At 35.0% G+C, this 25577-nt stretch overlaps 1 protein-coding gene across 1 annotated transcript in view; it reads right to left on the bottom strand.

Moving 5' to 3' along the window:
- The window catches only part of CC2D2A (coiled-coil and C2 domain containing 2A), a 139702-nt gene that overhangs the window by 76432 nt on the left and 37693 nt on the right, over window positions 1-25577 (bottom strand). The window contains exons 10-17 of the mRNA XM_043969640.1: window positions 23875-24037; window positions 20019-20155; window positions 17624-17755; window positions 9737-9946; window positions 9001-9107; window positions 5132-5272; window positions 3113-3269; window positions 1043-1275 (exon numbers count right to left, since the gene is read on the bottom strand). Of these exons, the coding sequence (XP_043825575.1) occupies window positions 1043-1275; window positions 3113-3269; window positions 5132-5272; window positions 9001-9107; window positions 9737-9946; window positions 17624-17755; window positions 20019-20155; window positions 23875-24037 (1280 nt within the window). The remainder of the gene's footprint in view (window positions 1-1042; window positions 1276-3112; window positions 3270-5131; window positions 5273-9000; window positions 9108-9736; window positions 9947-17623; window positions 17756-20018; window positions 20156-23874; window positions 24038-25577) is intronic.

A 25577-nucleotide genomic window follows, 5' to 3' on the forward strand; every position in this document is an offset into this window, starting at 1 on the left:
TTGCTAAAGCTTATAATTTATTGGCGACCACTCATTAAATATTTTAGACAGACTAGCTAGAATTTTAGCCCTTAACACATTGTAGCATACAGCAGAGTCATCTCATATTGGTTCAGATTTTGCCTCGTTGTAAGAAATTTTAGAAATTACATAAATATTTTCAGATAAGAGACCCTTTAGTAGGCCTTTTTTAACTTCCCCTTTCAGAGCGTAAGCCCTCTGATAGAAATGGGAAAACAGCAACAGCCAATAATTACCCAACTAAATACAAAGAATAAAAGTTGATGATCACCAGGTTGAATGTTGTTGTTTTTTACCAAAACAATTCATGAACAACCATTACTAAAGTAGAGAATATTTGCAATCTGCATTGAGGGAAGGAATATACCAATGTTCTTGAGAATCTCTATCTTTTATTATGTGTACATAAATATGGGGAACTAGGTGGTGTAGTGGATAGAGCACTGGGCCTGGAGTCAGGAAGACTATTCTTCCTGTGTTCAAATCTGGCCTCAGACATATCTTAGCTGTGTGACCCTGGGCAAGTCACTTAACCATATTTGCCTTAGCTTATTCCTCTCTAAAATGAGCTAGAGAAGGAAATGGAAAACCACTTCAGTATCTCTGCCAAGAAAACCTAAATGGGGTCAAGAAGAGTTGGACACAAATGAAAAATGACTCAACAAAAGAACATCATCACCAACAATACATTAATAGCAAGATTTGTGTGTATCTAGCTATCTCCTTTTTTTTTTTTTTTTGGTGAGGCAATGGGGGTTAAGTGACTTGCCCAGGGTCACACAGCTAGTAAGTGTCACGTGTCTGAGGCTGGATTTGAACTCAGGTCTTCCTGAATCCAGGGCTGCCCCTCTAGCTATCTCTTTTTAAGAGATCTTATTTTATGGATGTAGTCCATATTTAGACCAATATGGTATATGGCTATAATATACGTATGTCATTTATGTCAATGGAGAGGTAAAGAGTTATAAATAAGGGAAAGCCATGGATCAAAGATTACTTTAAGGTTTAAGAATCATTTTACCTTGGACAGTGCTCATTGGGTGTCACACTTCCAGCCAGGCTCAGTTCAGGGACTAAAACAGGCTCTCCAGGCTTTCTCCGGTTGTGTAAGGCTTTCTCTCTAACCTGTTGCTCTATTGTTGACCTATCAATAGGTTCTGGAGGAATGGGTTTCACAGGTTCCTCACCATATTCCGGCTCCTCAGTTACCTCATCTTGTTCTTCTGTTGCCTTCTTTTTCTTTTTCTTGATCCTCTACACAAAAGAAAGTGAAGTTACAAAGCTGATGGAAACTTTCACCTTTGTATCATACTATTACATTGCATTCCACTCAGGAGCTATTTTGTTGGACACTGTGGATCTAGCATTGGGCAAGGCAAAAAACATGCAAAATAGAATGTATAGAAGTATATATCATGGCCTTGTACTCAAGGAGCTTATATTTTACTCTAATAATGAGGAGGAAATAGAAGACTAAATATAATTAAGTACAACTATGCATAATGTATAACAGAATAATTATATAGAAATAGTATATAATATATTCATACAAATATAACACATTTATGATATAACATATTTATGCAAAATAACAATATATATACATGTAGTATATTTGTGCAAATACATAATATGTAAATGCAAATAATACAATATATGTATTGATATATTAACATACACATAATATATTTATGAATATATCATTATATATGTATATATAATCTATTTGTGTGATTATGTCATTATATGTAAACAAATATATTTATAGAATATAACATATATAACACATAAACCATAGATATAGAAAGTACGTAGCATATAATTGTGTTTACTTATATTCAGTCTTATATTTTCATATTATATATAAATGCCACGGGAGTTCAACAAGAGAATTAGAAAGAGGGGAAGTGCAAACTGTACCTTTCATTTGCTGAATAGGAATTTAATGCCTAAATTGTAAGAGGCTGTTTATAATTACTTCATTTATGTAGAAATTCTATATTTCATATATTTGATTTGTTGTCATTTCAAGTTGTCTTTGCAGTAGGAAGGATAGTTTTGTTCTGATCCATACACACTATGTTACCCACTTCCCCTTGTGACTAATGGTATGCATGTGAAAAATGGCCAGATGTGATTGGGATTTTAGTCTGTGGCTAAGGAAAAGAATAAAGCTAATAGGACCCTTTGGGGATTGAAATCATGAGCTTGTCCTCTCTGTCATAGTGTTCTATACAACTGTGATGTGTTCATGGAGGAGTATGTTTTACGAGACACGAGCTCAAGATGGCACTATTGTCCTCATTACCAGTTCTATAACTGTGGTGTTTGAGATCATGGTAACAGCAGGAAGTAGGGACTCCGGGTCAGAGAACATATTTGTGTATCCATAGGGCACTGATGGGGAGAATTCTTGAGAACAGAGCTCTTCTGAGTGTTGATTACTTAGAACCAATAGTTAATCAAGGCTTTTGCTTTTATAGCACATATCCTTTTTTGGTTTTTGTTCTTCCTAGACACAATCCTTAATGGTCACATTTTCAGCATCATCATTTTTTGGAGATTACTTGAGAATAATACTATTCGTTAGTTCACTCACTCATTCAAAAGCAATAGGTACTGAAGCAACACTGCCGATAGGAATCATGGCGCCCTTTAATGGCAAGAACATTACATTCCTGGCAGCAGATGCCACAGGGAGAAACACAGATAACTATATTCATACATGATATATACAATGGAAATGCCGAGGAGTCACAGAGAGAAGGCCATTGCGGCTGGAGGGTGGAAGGGGGATGGGGAGGACCACTAATGGAAAGTGGCATTTGAGCTGATTCTTGAAGGAAGCCAGGACGCAGAAACGAGGAGGGGATCCAGTGTTGCTGGGAAAGAAAATGTAAGAAGACTGAAAAAATGACAGCAGAGTGTCAGCTTGTGAAGGGATTGAAATGCTAAAGGGTTTTACATCTGACGTGGGGACGAGAGAAGGCCCACATTAGCCAAGGCTGCTTATCTTTGTGCTTGCCATAAAATCTCACACTCCGCATGGCCAAAGTTCAGCCCTGTTCAGTGTCGAAACTTCTCTACGTACCTGCGCTTTCTTCCAGGCTTTCCATTCTTGGTACTCGGTTTTATATTCCTCCATCTTCTTTTCATACTCTTCCATGTGCTCCTCTAATAACTCATTTGTTTCTGCTTGAATTTCTGTTTCAAATGTCTTTTCATCTATTTTCCAGTCAACTTCTTCCCTTTAAAATAATTTATATATATATATATTATATTTATATATATTTATACACTTTCCTTCAAAGGGGCACTTAAAGTGGGTAAAGTGCATTTAGTACTTTCAAAATGGAGGGGGAGCAAGGTGGTGAAGTGGATAGAACCCTGGCCCTGGAGTCAGGAGGACCATTGTTCAAATCCAGCCTCAGACACCTACTAGCTGTGTGATCTTGAGCAAGTCATTCAGCCCCAATTGTCCCTTTCCCCCTACCTCCCAAATGGTATTAATCCAAGTCACAAAGACTGTACTTAACGATGTGGGTATGATGAATCACTTCAAAATTCTTGAAACTTGTTTGAATTTATTTGTATAACCTAAGAGAGGTTTCATTACTATAGTGTGAAAAATGTCCAGTGCTATGCTAAAATCAAACTATGCCAATTATATTATTGTAGGGGCCATAAGTTCCAAGTGGTTCAGAATAACTCCTGTTTTATTTTCCTTAATGCAAATCCATCTGTTAAGTTCCATCATCCTGGGATTTCCTCTTCTCTGAATGGGCACCTGGAGCTTTCAAGACCTGGAGGATTTATAAGGACATCCAGCTCTACTTAACAATTACTAGATGCCCCAAAGCAAATGCCCACTATTTCACGGCTTCAGATTTTGACTTAATATATCACCATTTAATATACTAAATGCAACCTAAAATCTTACACATTCACTCTAATCTGCCAGTTTAGGTGGGATAGAGTAAACAAGTATTTTTTAATTATAAAGACAGAGAAGAGAAAGGTACACTATTTTAACTGGTAATAAAAAGCATTTCTTAAACAGCTCTGAATATTTTTTGTTACTGAAATATACTGTGTCTAAGATGGTAGAGAAAGCATGAGTAAAACAGAAAAACTGCAGAGAAATCTGTCATTTGGTCAATTAGCATTTATTAAGCCTACTGTGTCCTGGGCACTGCACTAAGTGCTGGGGATTAAAAGGAAAGGGGAAAATGAGCAATCCCTGCTCTTAAGGAGCTCACAGATTTGGGGACAGTTAGCTAGATAGGGATCTTCCATGGGGTTAAACACAGCTATGTGGTGGGGAACCCTTTATCTCTTTCCTTTTGTTCCTTGTCCTCTCCTGGGTAGGGGCTACCCAGAACCTGTCAGGGTTGTTTCACTGCTTCTGTGGCTTGGATGAGATGGGAGCAACCAAAGCTTTTCATTCACCCAAAACTCAGGCCAAAAAAGGAAATCCCTCCAACCCTGGGCTAGTGCTCTGCTGAAGGTTGCATAGAGTTTTTAAAATTTGAAAAAAAACATGAAAAATATCTTATTTTCTCCCTCATATTGTGATGTCTATGTAGAAGATAGCATATTTTTCCTTTTAACTTTTTTATAAGTATATTTGAGAATAAAGTAATCAGTGTTCCAAGGTAAAACATCAATATGGTATTATTGTATCTCTCTGAGCCTCTATTTCCTCATTGATAAATTGGAGTGAAGCATAGTAGCTGTCCCTACCTCAGGGGGCGAGGAAAATTCTTTGTGAACAATAATGTCCTATAAAAATGTGAGATATTATTATTATCATATGTCTGAATTTTTCACTCTTCCTATGGGCTTTCTGATACATAATATATTTAAGTGGGATAGTATATTACCAAAAAAAATTTTAGGGCTTGAAGGGGTCTCAGAGGCTAGCTAGTCTAACTTGTACCTGATTAAGAATTCTTATAGTATTTCTGATATGCAGCCTGGAAAGGAAAAGAAAACCAGAGATTCCCCTGACATTATTTTGAAAGGGTTTAACCATCGATGACCATTCTCTGAACTATATATAAAAATAGTTTCTGGCCTACTGAGAAGCATATGTGTGATCAGAACATACTTCCTCAAAAATAGTTTTATGGGGGTGTTGGTAAACTTCTGAAAGTCTCGAAGGGATTTCATTTCTTTCCAAACTTTTATCATGGTCTTAAGCAATATTCGATCTTTTTCTTCTTCGGCATCACGTAGTTTCCGTGTTTGTCTACAAAATATATAGAACACACATGTATGAAACATTATCCTGGAATAAGTAAGCCTCCAAGTTAAAAAAAACAATAAGAACAGGAGCTAAATGAACTTTCTTCCATTTGATAGTTGAAATATTTCAAACCAAGAGGATAACTAATTAATAATACAAATTTCAAGTGGGCTGTATTCTATTCCCTTCAGTTCAGAGACATAGTGTTTATGATGAATTCTGCTGTATTGTATAACTCTTTAAGAATTCTTCTTAGAGCTGTACATCATTAAAGAAACAAGCTTGCTTTGAAATTATGTGAATAAGCAGTTGGTTGCTTTGTTGAAGAAGTTTCCATGCAAAGTAGCTATGCAAACTGGTAAAATTATAGGCCCAGATCATTAGATTTACACTTCCCAATGTAAAGATTTGCATGATTCACTTTTTTTCAAGGGATTAATTAGTAACCTCTAATAGTAAAATATACCAAGGATACATCACAATATACCACTTTCACTCAATAATTAGGTAGTTATCTCCTTTTTTAATGCAATGTAAAATATTTGCAATTGCAAATTAAATGTACAATTTTTCCTTTTCTTATCAATTTTAATCACAGAAGCCCCCAAAAGATTTCAAGGAGAGTTCTGAGCAAATGAAACATTTAATTGGTGGTTTAAACAGGCAAAAAGTTGCAACATTGCACTCAATAATATAATACAGAAGCTAGGAAGAGCTGGGTTTAAGTCTTTTCTCTGGGGCATAATAATTATGCACCAGACCTTGGGTAAGTCACATCACTCTCTGTGTTCTAGGCAACTCTGCAATGCAAAGAAGGCTCTGCTTTTGAATTGGTGGAGGGAGCTTCCTTACCTGATAGTTCCCTATAGCAATGAAATCACTGTTCCAGGTTCTGTCCCTAATACAGGACAAGGATTTTAGTTTAGTAATTTAATTGCAGAGCATACAACCATCACAAATTAGCCTTATAACATATTTGAATATTTTTGAGTCAAGTAAACACAAATTAACATGAATTGTTGAAGAGTAAAAGTCTACTTTGATTTCAGACATTTAACTACTGAAAAGCAGATCATCCCATTGGGAACAAAATTAAGAAATAGGCGAATGGTCATTTGCAAACTTGGATACTGACTGCACAGCATGGACCATATTACATAGAGCCAACAGAGGCATGGACTAGACAATAGTACATGTGATAAAGACGAAGTTTGAGTGGACTGCTGTCCTACACTATATATTCTTTTCCTGTCAAGGTTTATTTAAAATGAAAATGAATCAAAGACCTAAATGAAAAACCAGAGAAGGAGACATTTCACTTACCTGACATCAGAAGGGAATGAACTGATCCATATTAATGAAATTTCCCGATAACTTTAAGAGCCTGTCTTTCATTTAAACTATTTTGAATATAAATCTTCCCAAAATAGATTTTGTTTCCCTGCCTTCTTTAACGGAGCTATGAAACATAACTTAACCTTTCCTTGATGACTCAGTATGACCATTAAGAATATCATTTGTTGTGTTGGGCTGTTATACAGTGATGGCTTCAGTAGTTATTGAGGTATTTGGGCTGTTTACTCTTATACTAAGTGGCCCCAGACTGCTGTGCTTTTTGGATTCTTGTGTCTTCTTCTAATAGTTATTCTGTCTCTTCCATTCCTACGAGGCTACCAACTGTCGCTTCTTACTGCTCCCATCTGTATGACTGACTCCAGTATCCCCAGTCCTTCTGATTTGTTGTTTCTAATTGTCTGTGGGCTAGAAAAGCAGGTAATTAAACTTTGTCTAAAGTAAGAATAAATGTATTCTGCATAAAGTCCAAAAAGCTTCTTTATGAGTCAAGTAATTAAATGAAATGGAAAGTCTTTTTCAGATACTCTTAAGGTCTTTTTAAAGTTCCCTTCTTGGTTCTCTGTTATGTTCTGAATGGCTTATTTACATGAGGAGTGAACTCTTGATAAAGCAAGGTATTAATGATATATTATAGCAACATATATTTCCCCTTTCTCCTCTACTGAGATTCTCTTCCCATGTCTACTTTTGCCATGGAGGTAACCTTGGGACCTCAAAGTCTGTATTAGCAGAGTTCAAAGCCATGGCAGGTCTTGCCAAATGAAAGGGTGTTGGACTTGGAGTCAGGAAAACCTGAGTTTAAATCCTGCCTCAGACACTCATTAGCTGTGTGATCCTAGGTAAGTCACTCATTCTCTCTCACCTTCAGTTCCTTATCTATAATATGGCAGTAATAATAGCACCAACCTCCCCATGTTGTTTTGAACATTGAATAAGGTAACATGTAAAGTGCTTAGCAAACCTTAAAATGTCATATAAAATAATCATTACTATCACCACCACCTCTACCACTGTTACTACAATTATAAGTATGGATTTGGTGATGGAATGTTTTCTGTCATTGAGGACCAACCTTTCTCAGTTCATGCAATCTCATCACTGTTTAACATTTAGTTGCAAGAACTCTGAGATCATCTAAGTTATGAGTTTGCAGTCTGTGGCCACAGAGGATGAAATTATAGATCCTTGAAATACTTCCACCACTTCTTCTCATCCACAGCAATATGAAGACCAGCTATGCCTTTATGACTTTGTGTGTTATAATTATAATGAAGAGGGCTTACAGAGGTGTGAATGGTGGTTACTTAACCTGACCAAATTTTTAAAGACTCTTTTGGGAGGTCTAGGGGGAGGTGAAGAGAATTTGGTTGTTAGATGCAGAAAAAAATTAAGTTTACCCAGAGTTGAAAGCTTGGAGCAATTGACTATGTGGTTGGACATGCTTTATCATGTGAGAAAATAATTATTAATAATGTTTTTTTGGGGAGACCCCCCTCCCCACTCGAAAGTTAACTCAGAAACTTTAGCTGGTCTCTTCCAAAGCCAGTCCAAAGGTACAATAGAGATGAGACTGACCAATTCAGTGAAGTAAGGAAATTAAAACCACACCTATTTGAATGTGCCTTTGCCCTCAGGGCATCTGTTTTTGCAGGTTATATCAACCAATAAAATTGAATGATGTTAGCCAGTTAGCTTTGATCAATGTGTAAGAGCCACCTCTATTGGAAGAGGAAAAAGGACTGAGACCAGGAGGCGAAACGCCATTCTGGGTTCACACACTAGACACAGAAGGCTGTCACTGGTGAGCACTCTCCTCTTAGTACAGAATAGGTAATGTAGAGACAATATGGTACTGGGGGGGTTTTGGCTTGGGTTAAATGCCACCTGGTCAACTCTTTACTAACATTTAATATGATTTAATAAATGTTTAATGCCTAAAACTGGTGCAATGGCCATTAATTTATAAGAAGCAATATTTTAGAGAAACTTGGCTTAGTTCCCCAATTAGCCAGAAACACCTAGCCCAATAATAATTTATAAAATACAATCACAAAATGCAAAATGGGGTTTTGAAGTTTTATGTGCCATATTTTTTGCATAGGACCAATTAGCAATTGTGACTAATGATTTGTAAAATGACAAACACTATGATAAAAATAGAGGCAGAGGACTGGATCTATGGGAGGTTAAGCAATTTACCTATTACATGTTGAAGGTGGGACATGAACCCAGGTCTTTTTGAACTTGAGGCTGACTTTCAGGACTCATTATTTCTATTGGCCAAGAGATTTTTTTTGCATCTAAAGGAAGGGTCTAGAAATTCCTTACAACATTAAAAAACAACAACAGTGATGACAAGTTAACATTTTACTCACCGAATTTCAAATTTATACTTGTTCATGCTTTCTTGAGCTGTGTGGCCAGACCCATGGGGTTTGGTGTAATCAGGGAGAGTGTGTACAGCATTCCTCAGAGCACTGAGCTAACAACAAATAATAACAGTTCTGAGTTATGAACATTTTTTTTTTCTGAGAGAACAATATTATCCACAAGAAGCAGGGTGACTGTCTAGTGCCATGAGAAAACAGAACTAAATAATTCAACATTGACAAAATTAATCTCAAATTGGGACAGCCTTAGACAAAATATGAGCCACATTTGTAAACTTGGTATGCTTCATCAGGTCATCTGATCTGTTCCTAAGCCTCTGAGCAAGACTTCACTGAGATCATAAAGGGGAGAAATACGTCTATTTTTCTAATTTAAATTCCCTCCTTGTTCTAGGACATGAAAATCTATTTAGTACTATTGACATTTTAATGTGTATACAACCAGGGTAAGGAGAGTAGAGTATTTGTGTGTGTGTGTGTGTGTGTGTGTATGTGTGACTTAGAAATATCAATGGTACAGTTGTCACAGCAAGATATATGTAAATCAGAGACTCATGGGACTGAAAGAAAACCAAGTATAGCTTTTTGAATACAGGAAGGATCTCATATAAAGTATCCCAGAAAGAAGGGCAATCTGTAAAGAAATATTTTATTGTTAGAATTTAATCTACCTGAACTCACTAAAAATCCAGCCTAATAAAAGAGAACTAATCATAAATACCTTATCTGTGAGAAATTTTGTCTTGTTCCTCTGACGTCTTGCAAGATATTGATCATATAACTGAGCCAATTTGGCTGCTAAAACATGCTCCCGGCTAAAGCAGGGATGATGAGTAAATATTAATCCTGAAATGTCAATGTCCAGTTGAAACTGACCCAGAGAATCTCCAGAACCAACAATGTATTGGTTATTGCGTACAGAGTTGACTGCCTGAAAAAGAGGGGGTGGGGTGCGTTAAAGACCTTCCCAGATAATTATCTCTGTTTGTGTCTATACCATATTCTAGACAAATATTTAATTGACTTTTGTACAATATACTGTGTACATACAAGTTGGTAAATGCTTGGGTTGCCTAAGTAAGTTGCTAGGTATTAGGTATTCACCCTTACTGTAGTTACTCTTAGTTCCAGGGAACAAACAATATGAGAGTATGAAGAATAAACTCTGATGTGTAACTTTATGTAAGGCAGCTAGGTAGCATAAAGGATAGCATGTTGGACTTGGATTTAGGAAGACCTGAGTTCAAATCCTGACCTTAGTAGCTTTAAGACCCCTGGAAAGTCACCTCTCTCAGTCTCAGTTTCCTTATCTGTAAACTGGGGATAATAATAGTACCTACCTCACAGGGTTGTTTTGAGGATCAAATGATGTAAGTTATATAAAGTGCTTTACAAACCTTAAAGTTCTGTATAAATGAGACCTGTTATTATTGTTATCATTATTATTATTATGTCCCCTATTCCTTTTATATCTTTGATATTTTTCTAATTAACCAGCAGAGGAATAAAATTTTATTATACCCAGAAAATATAAAATTGTATATCTTTTTTACCTATAAATAAAATACATGTATATGTATATATTTATTTATGCATATGATATACATAAATATTTTATATATGTTTTTATTGCACCTGTAATTTCACTGGTATGGGGGACTCTTTCATCCAATGCAACTTTGCAACATATAGTCTCAGACAGGTAGCCTGTACAATAAGAAGCTAATGACTTACCCATAGTCACATAGTTAAGATGTTTCAGAGATAGAAATTGAAGCTGTCTTCCAGATTCTGAGGCTGGTTGGTCCTTCTCCATTATGTTCTAACACCCCTTATTTTATTTATATGCATGTATATCCATAATAATAATATTAGATATTTTTAAAAATAGAATGATAAATTTTGGTTATATGATTAATATCTATCTGTATTCATATAATGAATCCTGTCATTGCTATGTAATCAATCCTTCAGTAAAGTACAATTCCAATCATTTGTTGTGGCATGGCAAGGAGCCTGAATTCTTAAGGGTTACACCAGTAGCCTCTGTCAGACCTTCAAGATGGAAAGGCCCTGAGCACTGATTCAGGGGTGAACTTTGTGCCTATCCTCCAAGAACTGGTCTAGCTAAGCTCAGAAAGGTCTTTGCCCAGAAAATTTGTCATTAGACAATTTTTTTAGACACTCCTCAACATGCTCTATCACTAATGCGGAGGTGGAGAGAGGAAGGAGTATAATCTATATCAGTGAGAGAAATATTTATACCTATGACATAGATCTTATGAAATCTTGATGTGTATACTTCATCTCTCTCTCTTGGTATATGAAATGTTCATATCCTCTTAAGTAATCATGAAGCATGAAAAAAATGACCACATTTGAAGAAGGGCTTATAAGTTATGAGGTCTATATCCAGCAAGGGTTAAATATTAAATAACAAAAACATCATTAAAAGGGTCAAGCTAGGGAAAGGACAATGGGGACAGGCCATACTTTTTTTTTTTTTTGGTGTAGGCATACAATTTTTAAAGCAAAGTATAAGGCAACATGAAGAAATTAAATAGGAAAGAGGTCATGTGGAGGAAAGTAAAGAGATGAACTAAACCACAAAGAAAAACAGACTCTCTAGAAACAAACAGAAAGCTCCCACTGGTTCAATATTAGGAGGTGGTGCAGTAGATAGAGCTCCAGGTCTGGAGTCAGGAAAGACCTGAGGTAAAATCTGGTCTCAGACACTTACTATCTGTGTGACCCTGGGAAAGTCTTTAACTCTGTTTGCCTCAGTTTCCTCATCTGTAAAATGAACTGGAGAAGGAAATGGCAAACCATTCCAGTATCAGCCAAGAAAACCCCAAATGGAGTCACAGAGTCAGATGCAACTGAAATGGCTGAACAACAATTATCCATAGTAATAATAACAACAAATCATATGGTTATGCCAATAGATGTGGAAATAGCTTTTAATAAGGTATAGGACCCATTCCTGTTAAAAAAAACACTAGAAAAAATTAAAAGTAAAACACTAGAAAGCACATGGTAAGTGAATCTTTCCTTATAATGATACATGGTGTCTATCTAAAGGGGTAGCTAGGTGGTACAGTGGATAGAACACTGGACCTAGAGTTAGGAAAATTTGAGTACAAATATGGCCTCAGATACTTATTAGCTGTGTGACCTTGGACAAGTCATGTTTCTCTTATTTGCCTCAGTTCCTCATCTGTAAAATGAGACCCCAATATCTTTGCCAAGGAAACCTCACAGAAAAAAATTCATGGAGTCATGTAAGGTTGGACACAATTGAACAATAACAATGACAACAACAACAATCCATCTATCTAAAACCAAGAGCCAATATTATGTGTAATAGGGATAAACTAGAAGATTTTCCAATAAGATCAGAAGTAAAGCAAAGGGATCCATTTTTTATATAGTGTTAGATGTTCTGCTTATAGCAATAAGATAAAGAAATTGAGAAAATAAGAAAGGATAGACAAAGAAAAAATAAATTATTGCTTTTTTGCAGAGAATATTATGGTTTATTTAGAGTGCCTTAGAGAGTGAACCAATCTAAATAATTAACATTAGCAAAATTGCATGATATAAAATAAACTTGCATAAACTGCTAGCATGTATGTGTATTATAAAAAATCCATTAGGAAGAAATAAAATAACTTTCATTTTACATAACTAAAGAAAATATAAAATACTTGAGAGGCTACCTGCCAAGACACATGCAGGAACTACATAATATAAGAAAGTAGACTAGAGAATATACAAGCCAAGAAAAATGCACAAGAGTCTTGTTTCTAACAAAAAACCTTCAGAAATACTTTAGAAAATTTGATCGCTGCTATGAATAAATGTAGGGTTCTGAGTGTAATTTTAGTTCACAAATTCATAGATTTAGAGCCAGGAAGGACTTGAGAGGTCACCTAGTCCAACTCCTTTTACAGACGAGGAAACAGAAGTCTAAAGATGCAAAGTTACTAACCCAAGGTCATGTAGAATATTAAGTGGCAAGTTGACTTAATGTGAAAAGTTAGGATGAAACTTGAAACTCCCAATCCAGCTCATTTTTCACCGACCTTACCTCCCATGCTTCCAAAACTGATCTCACTTCAGAATTATTTTATCTTTCTCTCTAAATGATCGTATGGTTATTGCCATTAATATCATGTGCCCCCCAAAGCAAGGATAATACCAATTCTTACATTATTAAAATAAGAAGAATGGAATTGTAGAAATAAATTAGGAAGGATATAAATTCATAGTTGCATAACATTCTCCTTGAACCTTGGTTTATAAAACTATGGTGAGTATGTCGTGTGTGTGTCTGAGTGTATGTGCAAGGAAGCCCATATCATCTTTTATTCCAAACTAGTTCTGGGGCCATTCCCTCTTCCCCTTGCCTCAAACTTTACTGAGGATGTCAGTTGAGACCAAAATAACTACATTGGACCTTTGTATCCATTAGTACAACAAATTTAACATCCATATGGATTTACAAGGAGGGAAGAACATGACAATAAAGATTCTATTTCATCCACATCCATGTTTTATGGCAATTCAGAGATCACTTGCTTATTAATACTTGGTATGGATGTCAAATAGTTGTAGCCTGGGACCACCTTCATATTTCTGTTAAGATATCTTCCATTGTATCCTCTCTTACATTTGATTTGGGTTCGAGATATTAAATCATGTCCAATTACAAGATACAGCTGCCGAATGTATTTTTTTCTGTTCATAAATGCATATGACCACATGTAACTAAATTATTTCTAAACTTCCTATAGGACTATCTCCAGATAAATCCCAAAATTCAGACTAAACAGAAACATTCCTCTCTAACTGATTTATTCCTCACTTGGACTAAAATAATTCCACTTCCCCTGTTTGGTGGCTTTTTTTTAAATAGCTGGCTTACAAATTTTACAGGAACATTTTTGGGTGGTGTTCTCAAGGCCTATTCTGTAGCATTCCAGGTGTGTATTAAAGTAACTTTTAGAATCAGTGTTCTATTTATTCTTTTTCCATTTGGTTACCTAGGATACTTACATTTTACTTCATTGTATCCAAATCTACATGACCTAATATTTTAATAATTTGCTGTGATCTCAGCCTGGAGTTTAGGTCATCTAATCCTAAACTATAGTTAAAAAAAGATTGGTTTGGGACAGAGAGAATTTCATCCTGGATGAAATGTCATCTAGGAAATATATTGTTTTGATATTAAAATGAAACTGACTATTTAGTCCAATTCAAAACTGGAAAACAAAACAAAACAAAAAACCCAACCCTAGTCCCAGAAGTGTTCCATGAGGAAACTAGTAGGTACGTAAAGTGCCTCAGATATTTGCCAATGTATTTACTTTCGGGGAAAAACAATACTTCCTAGCATGTTTAAAATAAAAACTTCTACATTAACACCAGGAAATTACCAAACCCTTAACAGAAAAAATAAGCATATAAAAATGAAGAATGTTAAGCAGTTGGGAAATCAAAGTTCTCTTTGGGTTAATCAGAAAGTTGAAAAATTTGTACATATGGGAAATTGGTCTAAATATTGGGACTCCAATTTAGGACTGGGATTCTGAAAACAGAAGTCTTTGGAGGATTTTTAGACAGTTGTAACAGCAGTTGTAGTGAGCTATATTTTATACTCACTGATTAATATTATTCTCAGTCTCACCATTATTTTCTTTCTTAGATTCTTGAGTTGTTTTTCCCAAGATATATTAATTTGCATTTTCCCCTAAACTGAAATTAATCCCTTCCCCAATATAAAGCAATTCTTGTAGTTCTTTATCTTCAGTGGCATTTGTTAAAAGTTTCAGATTTAGTAACACAAGAGATGTCATTAGTATTTTTTCCATTCTCTTTCTCAAGTAAGGGGGAAAAATTAATAGAGCTGGGACAAATGCCAAAACACATACTTGAGTGAATTCCATATGTCAACTCAATAGTAATGATAGGAAGAAATCAAGATCTTATAATATGTGTCAAATGCATAATGAATTTTTCTGATCATATGAAGACGAATAGAATAGGAAGTTCCATTCTGGTCAACCAGATTCCTGAAATGGTTGCCAAAGAGTCAGTTTTCTTTAGTCTTTTTATAGGTCCAAGACATTTCATTCAATTGCCCAGGAAAACAGGTTTAGTTTTCAACCATTTTAAGGTATATGGATCACAAGAGCAAAGGATTATATGCATACATACACAAACATGCAGATATAGAATACACATGTGCACATGCTCATACACATACATATGTGCACACACATGTACACATATACAAATGCACATATACACAAACCACATCCATAATACATCCACATCTACCTTCCACATACATATGTATATGTATATGTATATGTATATGTATATGTATATGTATATGTATATGTATATATGTATGTAGAACTGGGCAAGACCTTAGAAGTCATCTAGTTCAATCCCTCATTTTGTAGGGAAGGAAATTAAGGCTTTAAGAATTTAAGTGACTTTTCCAACCCAAAGAGCTAATGGCAGAGCTGGGATTCTAAGTTTAGAGTTCTTTTCATTCTACAAAGCATCTTTCAAATAATGATGAGGATTTAGATAGATTTCAGGGTAGACCATATGTTCTATGCTTTAGGTTAAGGGGAGAAAGAACCGAGACAGGGAGTAGAGGGAAGAAGGCATTATTTTAAAAATTTGCTGCTTTCTTAGTTGCAGAGCTATGAGAATGTCCTTATGGTACAAATAAATAATGGAAACAGAGGCACCAAATAATTACTAACCATTGATTCTGGGGGAAGTCCTTAAAAGTAGCAGGAGCTTTCTAGAAATAATAGAGAGCCATGGGGGAAAGGAAGAGAGAAAAGGGCTGAGAATATACAGATTTTTTTTTTTAAATTGCACTTTGGTGAGTGGTGTTCAAGGCTCTAAATGATTGACTGAAGAGAAGTTAAATTTTACTGTCTTGAAGAAACTGAGCTATGAAGAAGAAAACTGAAAATATAATTTGGTGAACTAGTACTGTATGGAGTATACAAGCCCTTCCCCAAACCACTAATCCTACCACACATAAAGTGCATCCCAGGAGCAGTTTTAAGCTTTAATAACTACAGAAGTACAAATGCTACAAATTTACAAAAATATCATTTGAAAGTTTAATTATTTATATTTTTGCCCACATTTTGTGATTTTTGAATAATACATTTATCATTTGGACAAGATGGGACAACCTCTCATGCATCCTATGTGCTAAGTTTCTCAATTAGTGAATCAGTAGATAAGAGATCTACTTGCTCTTACTTACAGGCCACCCCGTTTACCTGATCTGTCTTCATTAGACAGTTTCCTGTAGGGGTCACAATCAAAACTGTTGTGCATGCATCAAAACCTTGTCCTTTGGAAGATTTTAAGACCACGATTACAAATGTAATGCTTTCTGTCACTGAGCAGAAGTGGATGAAAATTTTTACAAAGTTAGAAAATCAGCTAGAGTGATGTGTGACCATAAGATGGTAGTTGAATAAGAAATATGTCAATATTTAAAAATTTTATATAACACCTTTAAAATAATACTTTCTGGAGATTTCTAGCAATATACTTCTGAAGTTAGTAAAGCTTAAAACTTACCCTTTTGCAACAACTCGCATTTTGTTCAGTTGTTTTACAGTCATGTCTTACTCTTCATGATTCATTTGGGGTTTTCTTGGCAAAAGATAGTAGAGTGGGGGGCAGCTAGGTGGCACAGTGGATAGAGCACTGGCCTTGGAGTCAGGAGGACCTGAGTTCAAATCTGGACTCAGAAACTTAACACTTATTAGCTGTGTGTCACTGGGTAAGTCACTTAACCCCAATTGCCTCACCGCCCCCCCCCCAAAAAAAAGAATGGGTTTTAAATTATATACTTTTCCTAGTCTGGTTTACTGAGGGACTATGAGTATAGAGGCTGTATGTCTATTTTCTATTTCTACTGCCTGGCTGGAGAAAGTAATTGATGCAGAAAAGGATCTGCCTATATCACTAAATAGATTTAGAATGTAAGAATTCCTCAACTTTAACACTCTTATATTAGAGATAAAACAACAACAACTGAGACCTATACCAATTAAGCAATTTTTGTAAGAACACACAGTAATTGGCGGTGCTTGAGTCTGGAACTTGAGTCTCATGGTTAACTATCCAGTGGTTTTTTCCCCCCATTACACCATATTTAAAACAATAGTGCTACTAAAAATGAAAAGCATGTGGCATATATCTATTCATAAAAATGTTCATATGAAATAATATAAAATGAAACAAACAAGCACACAAGACTATAAATTCACAAGCATTATAACCATGCAAATATATATATCTACATATACATATATGTATGTATATATTTTTTAGCAAAATGTACAACACACTTGTTAATTATATCTCTTCCTTCCATTATCTTCCCTAATATTTTTTCTTTTAGAGTATTTATATGTTATACACTTAAACTCTATGATTATAATGCATCATGCCTTAAGACATTGTAAGAGCTTAGTAAATATCTCAGTATTGAATATTTAGCAGGAAGGAACATTAAGGCTAGTATATTCTTAAAATGTGAAACTGTTATTACCTTTTTATATAATGTTTCTAGTCCTGCTTCTATACCTTCTTCTGGCGAGAATATTGGTGGTCTTGTAGAAAACTGTTTAATTGGATTGGGGAGTGCTAGGATCCTGCCATCATCACCAAACCATTTTCTCTCCTGTGAGATGAGCACAGAGAGTGCATTTTAATTTCTGTAATATGGAAATGATTTGCAAAATGACAACATTTCCAGAGCAATTTAATGTCAAACATGCATATCTTATGACATAATTTTTGGTATTTCCTCTCCTAGAAATAAAACTTCACGTATTTTTCCCATCAAAATTTTAGTCCTGATCTGTAATCTATTTTTACTACTCCCAAATGAAACTTTACAAAAAATGGAACAAGAACCTAAAGATGGGTCTCAAAAAAGCTATTCTATTGTATGCTATTGTATAGTTTATTCTATTGTATTCTATGTATTCCTTTTCATTAAAGTATTTTTTCCTAAATTTTAACCAAATAAACATTAAGAATAAAGAAAAGGTTGGTCATGGCAAGGCTAAGCCAATATAATAAAAATGGCAATACTATATAAATGAATTCATTTATTCAATACCATACTGAAAAACTATTTAGGGATTACTTTACAGAATTATTAAAATAATAACAAAATTCATATGAAAGAACAAAAGATCAAGAATATGATGGGGAACAATAAAAAAAGAAAAGGAAAGGGGCCTAATAATACCGTATCTCAAACTAAACTACAAAGCTGTAATCATCAAAACACTTGGGTACTGGTTAAAACATAGAGAGATTGGTCAGTGGAATAGATTAGGTATACAATAGACATAGGCAAATGACCACGGAAGCATAGTGTTTGCTAAACTTGAAGATCCCAGATATTGGGGCAAGAATTGTAGAGAGTAGTTTGGCAGACACTACATGTAGACCAATATCTCACCCTGTATAAGATTCAAATGGGCTTCTGATTTAGACATAAAAGGTGACATAACCAATAAACAAGTACAACATGGAAGAAATTGCTTGTAAGATCTGTGGATAGGGAAGAACTTCATGATGGAACAAGATCTAGAGAGGTTCATAGGAGGTAAGATGGACAGTTTTGATTACATAAAATTAAAAAGGTTTTGCATTAAATAAAATGAAGAGCTAAAATGAGAAGAGAAGCAGGAAACTAGGAAAAAATTATCTGAAAAAAGTTTCTCTGATGAAAGGTCTCATTTCTAAAATGCATAGGGAATAGAATCAAATTTACAAGAAAAAGAGCTATTTCCCAATTGATAAATGGCCAAAGGACATGAACAGTTTTCAGAAGAAATCCAAGCTATCAATGGCCATGTGAAAAAAAATGCTCTGTCACAATTAATTAGAGAAACAAAAATTCAAATACCTCTGAGGTACTACCTCACAACCATCAGCTTGACAAAATTAACCCAAAAAAGAGAAATGACAAATACTGAATGGGCTGTGGGAAAACAGGTACTTTAATGAATTGTTGGTGGAGTTGTGAAATGGTCCAACCATTCAGGAAAGCAATTTGGAACTATGGCCCCCAAACTATTAAACTGTGTATACCCTTTGATTCAGTGATACAGCAGTAGGTTGTTACCCCAAAGAGATAAAATAAAAACAAAAAAGACTTATACGTACAAAAATATTTATAGAAGCTCTTTTTTGGTGGCAAAGAATTAAAGACTTTGGAGATACCCAACAATTAGGGAATGGGTGAATAAATTATGGCATCTGAATGTGATGGAATACTATTGTACTGTAAAAAACTATGAATGGGATGGTTTCAGAGAAACTTGGAAAGATTTGTATGAATTAATGAAAAATGAATCGAGCAAAACTAGAGGAATAATTTCTAAAAATAACAACCACACTATAAAGATAGTCAACTTTGAAAGACTTAATAACTCTGATCAACACAGTGACCAACCACAATTCCAAAACATGCATGATAAAACATGCTATCTGCTTCCAAATAGAAAGGTAGTGGACTAAGAGTTCAGACTGAAGAATATTTTTTCTTTCTTTTTTTTCCTTTATAATTTTTTTTTGGACATAGCTAATATGAGAATTTGTTTCACAATACTACATATTTGTAATGGATTTTATTTTTGTTTTTGTTTTTACCTTCTCAGTGAGTAGGGGGAAGAAAAGAAAATTCAGAACTGAAAATAAAATTGAATTTAAAAATGCAAAAAAGGAAGCTTGATTATGACATAAAAATCAACTTTATTTAGATATCTAAAATACTATACTCTTCCCATGGGCAAAAAGATAAACATACAAAATTCAGTATCTATATAAAACCAGGAATGATGACTGCTATTGAGATTCCATGTATATATTCATATATAAATATGTAATACATATTAGCTTATATTATATGGATACTGATTACTTACTTGTTCCTGTATCAGCAATCGATTCTCCATAATGTTTTGATTACTTCGTGGGACCATTGGCCTTTCTCCAGTGTAAAGACCTTCATCTTCAAGGTACCTTGGTTGCATATTTTCAGGAATTTTTTTATAAATAGGCACTAGGTGGTAAAAAAAATCATTATACTGTGCTTTTCAAACTGTTTAAAGAGATATAATATATTGAGCGGTAGTATGGTATAGTAGAAAGAGATAGATTTAGAATCAGGAGAAAGGAGTTCAAATCCCTGGATCAGTATTTGTATTTCTTAGGGCAAATCATTAAACTCTTCCAAATATCAGTTTCTTCATCTGAAAAAATGGGAACAATAATATATTGTAAAGGCATATCATGAGGACAAATGAGATTATATGCAAAAATTGACTTGAAAACATTAAGTAGTATATAAATGCCAATTGTGTGTGGGTTTTTTTTTTTTGGTGGGGTAATGGGGGTTAAGTGACTCACCCAGGGTCACACAGCTACTAAGTGTCAGGTGTCTGAGGCCAGATTTGAACTCAAGTACTCCTGATTCCAGGGCCGGTGCTTTACCCACTGCACCACCTAGCTACCCCTAATGCCAATTGTTTTTATCATTGTTAGTCTGATTCTTAATTTCATGATGATCATGGATGATCATGATGATCTGGGACATGATTTGCTATTTCTTTTAAAACAGTTTTTTTCCAAGTTGATTCTCTAGAACTGATATAACAAATGTATAGATTAAGAATATAAAATTATATAAGTCCCATCCCATACCTCCTAAATATTTAGATGTTCAATTCACTGCATGTTCAATATGCTACCCATGTGACCTTGAGTAAGTCACTTTAACTTTCTATGCCTCACTTTTCTCATTTGTAAGATGAAGGGGTGGAACCAGATGAACTTCATGGTGTTTTCAGGTTGTTGACATTTGTTATGTTTTCTGTTTTTTTCCCACTTAAATATTGCTCCATATGGTTATACATGAATTGAAATTTCTTGAGGACAGTAACCATAGCTTATTTATCTTTGTATATCCCTTAGCACCTGGAATAGTAAGGTCTTAATAAATACTTCCAGAATGAATGAATGAATGAATGAATGGTTGAAGGAAGGAAAGAAGGAAGGAACAAATGAATGAGTGAGTGATTGTTTTGGGATGGGGTGAGAGCAGCAATCTAGGTGTGATCTTCGATTCTTTTTTTGTTTGACCAACATGTTGCTACAACTGATACTGTTTACATACATTCAGATGGCACCTCCTTCTGGTTTCCTGATAAATACACAAATCCCCTATTGGGTGCTATATCGGTTACATACTAGTAACTCAGGGACTACAGCCTGTGAGAACATTAATGTAACATAGAGAAGCTCTGGAGAACAGCCCTGAATCCTGTGACTGCTGCTTTGATTTAGGAGATATGTGGATAGTAATTTAAAGGTCTGGGAGAAAGGGAAAGGAAAAAGGAAGGATATAAACTAGCTCTATCCTTCAAAATTTTCCAATTAGTCACGAAAAAATAGGAAGACTCTTCCTCTGGGTCTATGATTTCAGATTAAGTTATTCTTTCAGCCTACTACAAAGAGGAAGCCCATGCTGATTCTGAACTGCCTTCATCCCCTGTACTCTCAAGTTTCTTCCACAGTGTCTCCACTCTCTTAAGGAACAACTCGGATCCAAATTAAATCAAGCTTTCTAGGGCTCCCTTGAGTAAATCAGAAGCCTTGTGTGGTGTTCCCTTCTGACTTGACATTCCTTTAGCCTGGAGCCTGGCCCAGATCCTAAGCAGACTCCACTCTCTGGTCTTGTTTATGCTGGGCTCCAGAGGTATCCAATGGTGTAGGAGGAACAACAAAGAACTCTCTTTAGAGATTCTTCTTCTTTTTTTTTTTTTTTGCTTTTCAACTTTATTTATTTATTTAGAATTTTCCCCATCTTACATGTAAAAACAAATTGTAACATCGATTTCTAAAACTTTGTGTTTCAAATTCTCTTCCTTTAGAGATTGTTCTAAGATAACACTCACATCAGAGATGTTTTCCAACTTCAGTTTCCTTCCTCTCTGGGTGTTTCCAAAGGTACTGTCCTCTGATTTCTCTTCATTCTCCTCACTTTCCTCCTCAGAGATATTATCCATTCCCACAACTATTATTAACTTTATAAGCTTTCTGAGCTTCTCACACAATGGGGTACATATTCTTTTCCAATCACCAATCTATACTAAAGGGACACTGAAAGGATTAAGAAATTATAGCTTACTGAATATCTGAGATTCAACATATCATATAAAAGTAAAATTTTATTCTTTTAACATGATTCTACATTTATTGGAATTCTTATACAGCTGAATTTTCAGGCAGAGATGATTTAAGAAAAAGGAGTCACAAGAGGAAGAAAGGAATATGAATTTGTAACTGAGCTGATAAAATACTTCAAACCACAAAGACTGAGAAAAGAGTGTTCCCTCATGATAATCAATCACTGTAACACACCATCTGGTGATGAATATTTCTGGCTTTTTTCCTTTCCCTTTTTTTAAGAGATGAAAATAATTTTTCAAAGAAAAAGATAAAATAGTTTAGAAATCAGAAGCATTTGTAGTAATTTTACTTCTTTTAAAAGGAATTCCTCAAGCATGGACTTTGATTGTTCTTAAACATTGGTCTTGAGACATGTAGGTTGTAAATCATTTAGGCTTTCAAACTGAATGTGCATTTTATTATATTTATATGAAGATTTCTACTAACTTAACTGTGAGCAAAATATCCACCAGTTATTTAAATCTTAGGAAAGCATATACAAAAGTCTTATCTGTCAAGACTAAAATCTGTCAACCATGTAAATGCCCATCAATGTCCTGCCATTCATAGAACCTGAGTACCAAAAAGAGCATTAGTGATTAATTAGTTCAATCACCCATTCAATGCAGGAGCCTTCTATAATTACATCTTCCATTTACTTACCATTCAACAATTTTAAGCCTTAAATATAGCTTTTGCCCCCACTTCTTAAGTGTATCTTCTATTTTGATTTTGACATGGACTTCCTAGTCGTTACATCCAATGGTTTTTTTTCTCAGTCCTCTGACCTAAGGACCTCCTTGACTCACCTGTGTAACATCCATCCTTACCTTCTCTCCTCTCTTTGTTTCCATGGAACTATACTATACTTATTCTCTTACCTTTATGATATATTCTACCATCTTCTGCCACTTTTCACTGTCTTCAAATGTCCCATAAATATGAGCATTCCCCCAATTCTGTCCTCCCCTTTCTTTTCTTTCTCTTCAATTTCTCCCTCCGAGAGCTGTCTTTTTACATATAGCTTCTACCCAGATGACTCACAGATCAATGTATTGAAGTTTGAACTCACTCCCAAGCTCTAATTCCCTTTTTCCAAGTCATCATGTTCCCTTCTACTGTCTGAAATCACAAAAGTTGATTAAATTTTCAAGAAATCTTTCTTAAAGTGTCATCAACTAGGGATACCTCTCCTTTGGCTTCTAATAGATTCTGAAATTAATTTCTCAAGTGAAACTTGCTTGGAATAATTTATGACTATAGAAATGTGAAGAGGACTGGTATATCTGAATAGGAGAGACTTTAATTAAAATGAGAAAAGAACCATCAGGCTACAGTGTTTTTAAAACATTAGAAAACATTACCAAGTAAGGTTTTAGAATATGAATATTTAAAAAGTAAGACAGATATTTTAAATCTACAGTCAGACAATGCCTGAGTGTAGGCAAATAATAGATTCAGTGGCAGTCCTTTTATATTATGTACAATCCATATCTTGTTTTCAAGACAGCGATCAACAAGCAAGAGAGACAAAATAGAAATCTCTCATACCTGTAATAGAACTGGGTCTGAAGAGAATCTCTCTTTCCTTCTTCTGCATTTCATGGATGCTTTCGTATTCTGCTGCTCTTATTACCAGAAAATCATGGACTGTCTGATCTAAATCAAGCAAGAAGTCATCAGCCTCTTTCTCATTAACAGCCTCCTCTTCATCCTACAATTGCATTAAAAAAACTTTGTTCAAACTGTATTTTGCTCTTAACTTGCTTAGAAAAGGACTTGTTATAAATTAATGTTTTAACACATCTCACACAGCATTCTCTTCCTATTTTGTTTTTCAAAAGCTTAAGCATAATTGTTGCCTCTGATTCCAAAGCCTTTTGTAATCATCATTATTATGAATAATAGCTTTCATAAATATACATACACGTTACATTGAAATGTGCAAAATGCTCTTCTCAAAACAACCCTGTGAGGTATTATAGATAACATATACGACAGGTATTATGCCCATTTTGCGGGTGAAGAAACTAAGGCTTGGAGAGGTTAACTAAACTCACCCAAGGGAATAATCAGAGTTGGCAGTTAAATTGATGTATGTTATCTATTGTTAACCCCTGCTTTATGTTGAAACTCCATGTCTTATTTCTGTAACTTAAGGTTTGTGTTTTGGCTTCAGTTGCTATATTATTCTGCTTTGTTCACTGTTCTTTCTGGAATGGTTTTAAGTCAGAAAGATCCCCAGAACCTGGATAAAGGGGTTCATACAACTCTTTAAGATAGCAGCTAAGTGGGGAAAGCTTGCTTAAAAGGAGCCATAGTTAGAATGATACAGGATTTACTTAAGAAAGGGACTGTAACTGTTTTCTTGGATACTGTGTCTTAGGGCTAAATTTCTTATAGGTGCTTCAAATGAAAGTATGAGTTTCTGGCAATAATTTTGCAGAATGGAACATCATTGATACCACCTCTCAGTCTTTCTCACCTGATCCGCAGATCATCTCCAAACTATCCTGAAACATTATAATAATGATATAGAAAAGTGGTGCATTTTTAGCTAGTTTTTTTTTTAGTGAGGCAATTGGGGTTAAGTGACTTGCCCAGGGTCACACAGCTAGTAAGTGTTAAGTGTCTGAGGCCGGATTTGAACTCAGGTACTCCTGACTCCAGGGCCGGTGCTCTATCCACTGCGCCACCTAGCTGCCCCCTAGTTAGTTTTTAATATAAATAACTAGGCTAATGTTTTCCTGGTTATGGAAACATCAAAATTATTAACCCCTTTCTGTTGGTTAAGAGAAAATGAAGGATGGAGAAGTGAAACCATTGACAGATATGCCCTGCTTAAGGTTGGTGATTGTTCCTTCAAAATATGATATTGAAAGAAATAGTGCTGTAGGGAGCAGTTAGGGTCTCAAGAGTAACCTTGTTCTAAATGGGTTCCCATCAGAACAATGTCACAGCTGTTCTTCAAAACTTTGAACTGGTCTTTGGTTATAAAGTATTAATGATGTTATTGCCAGTGGATGTTCACAATGCCCTCTTTATTATGGTGCCATTTTTACTTTAAGAAGAGATTGTTTATTTTTCAAAGACTCTTAAGAAGCCTGGGGTAATAAAATGGAAAAATTACACCACTTGGCCTTTAAGGTTGTTCTTTGTTACCATTGATGTTTTTTATCTAGTATATTCTTATTGACCATGAACTCTTCAGTTTTCCTTCAGAAGGAGAAGAAGAAAAAGAAGAGAAGAAGGAG

Source organism: Dromiciops gliroides, chromosome 6, assembly GCF_019393635.1.
Source record: "Dromiciops gliroides isolate mDroGli1 chromosome 6, mDroGli1.pri, whole genome shotgun sequence".
Lineage (NCBI taxonomy): Eukaryota > Metazoa > Chordata > Mammalia > Microbiotheria > Microbiotheriidae > Dromiciops > Dromiciops gliroides.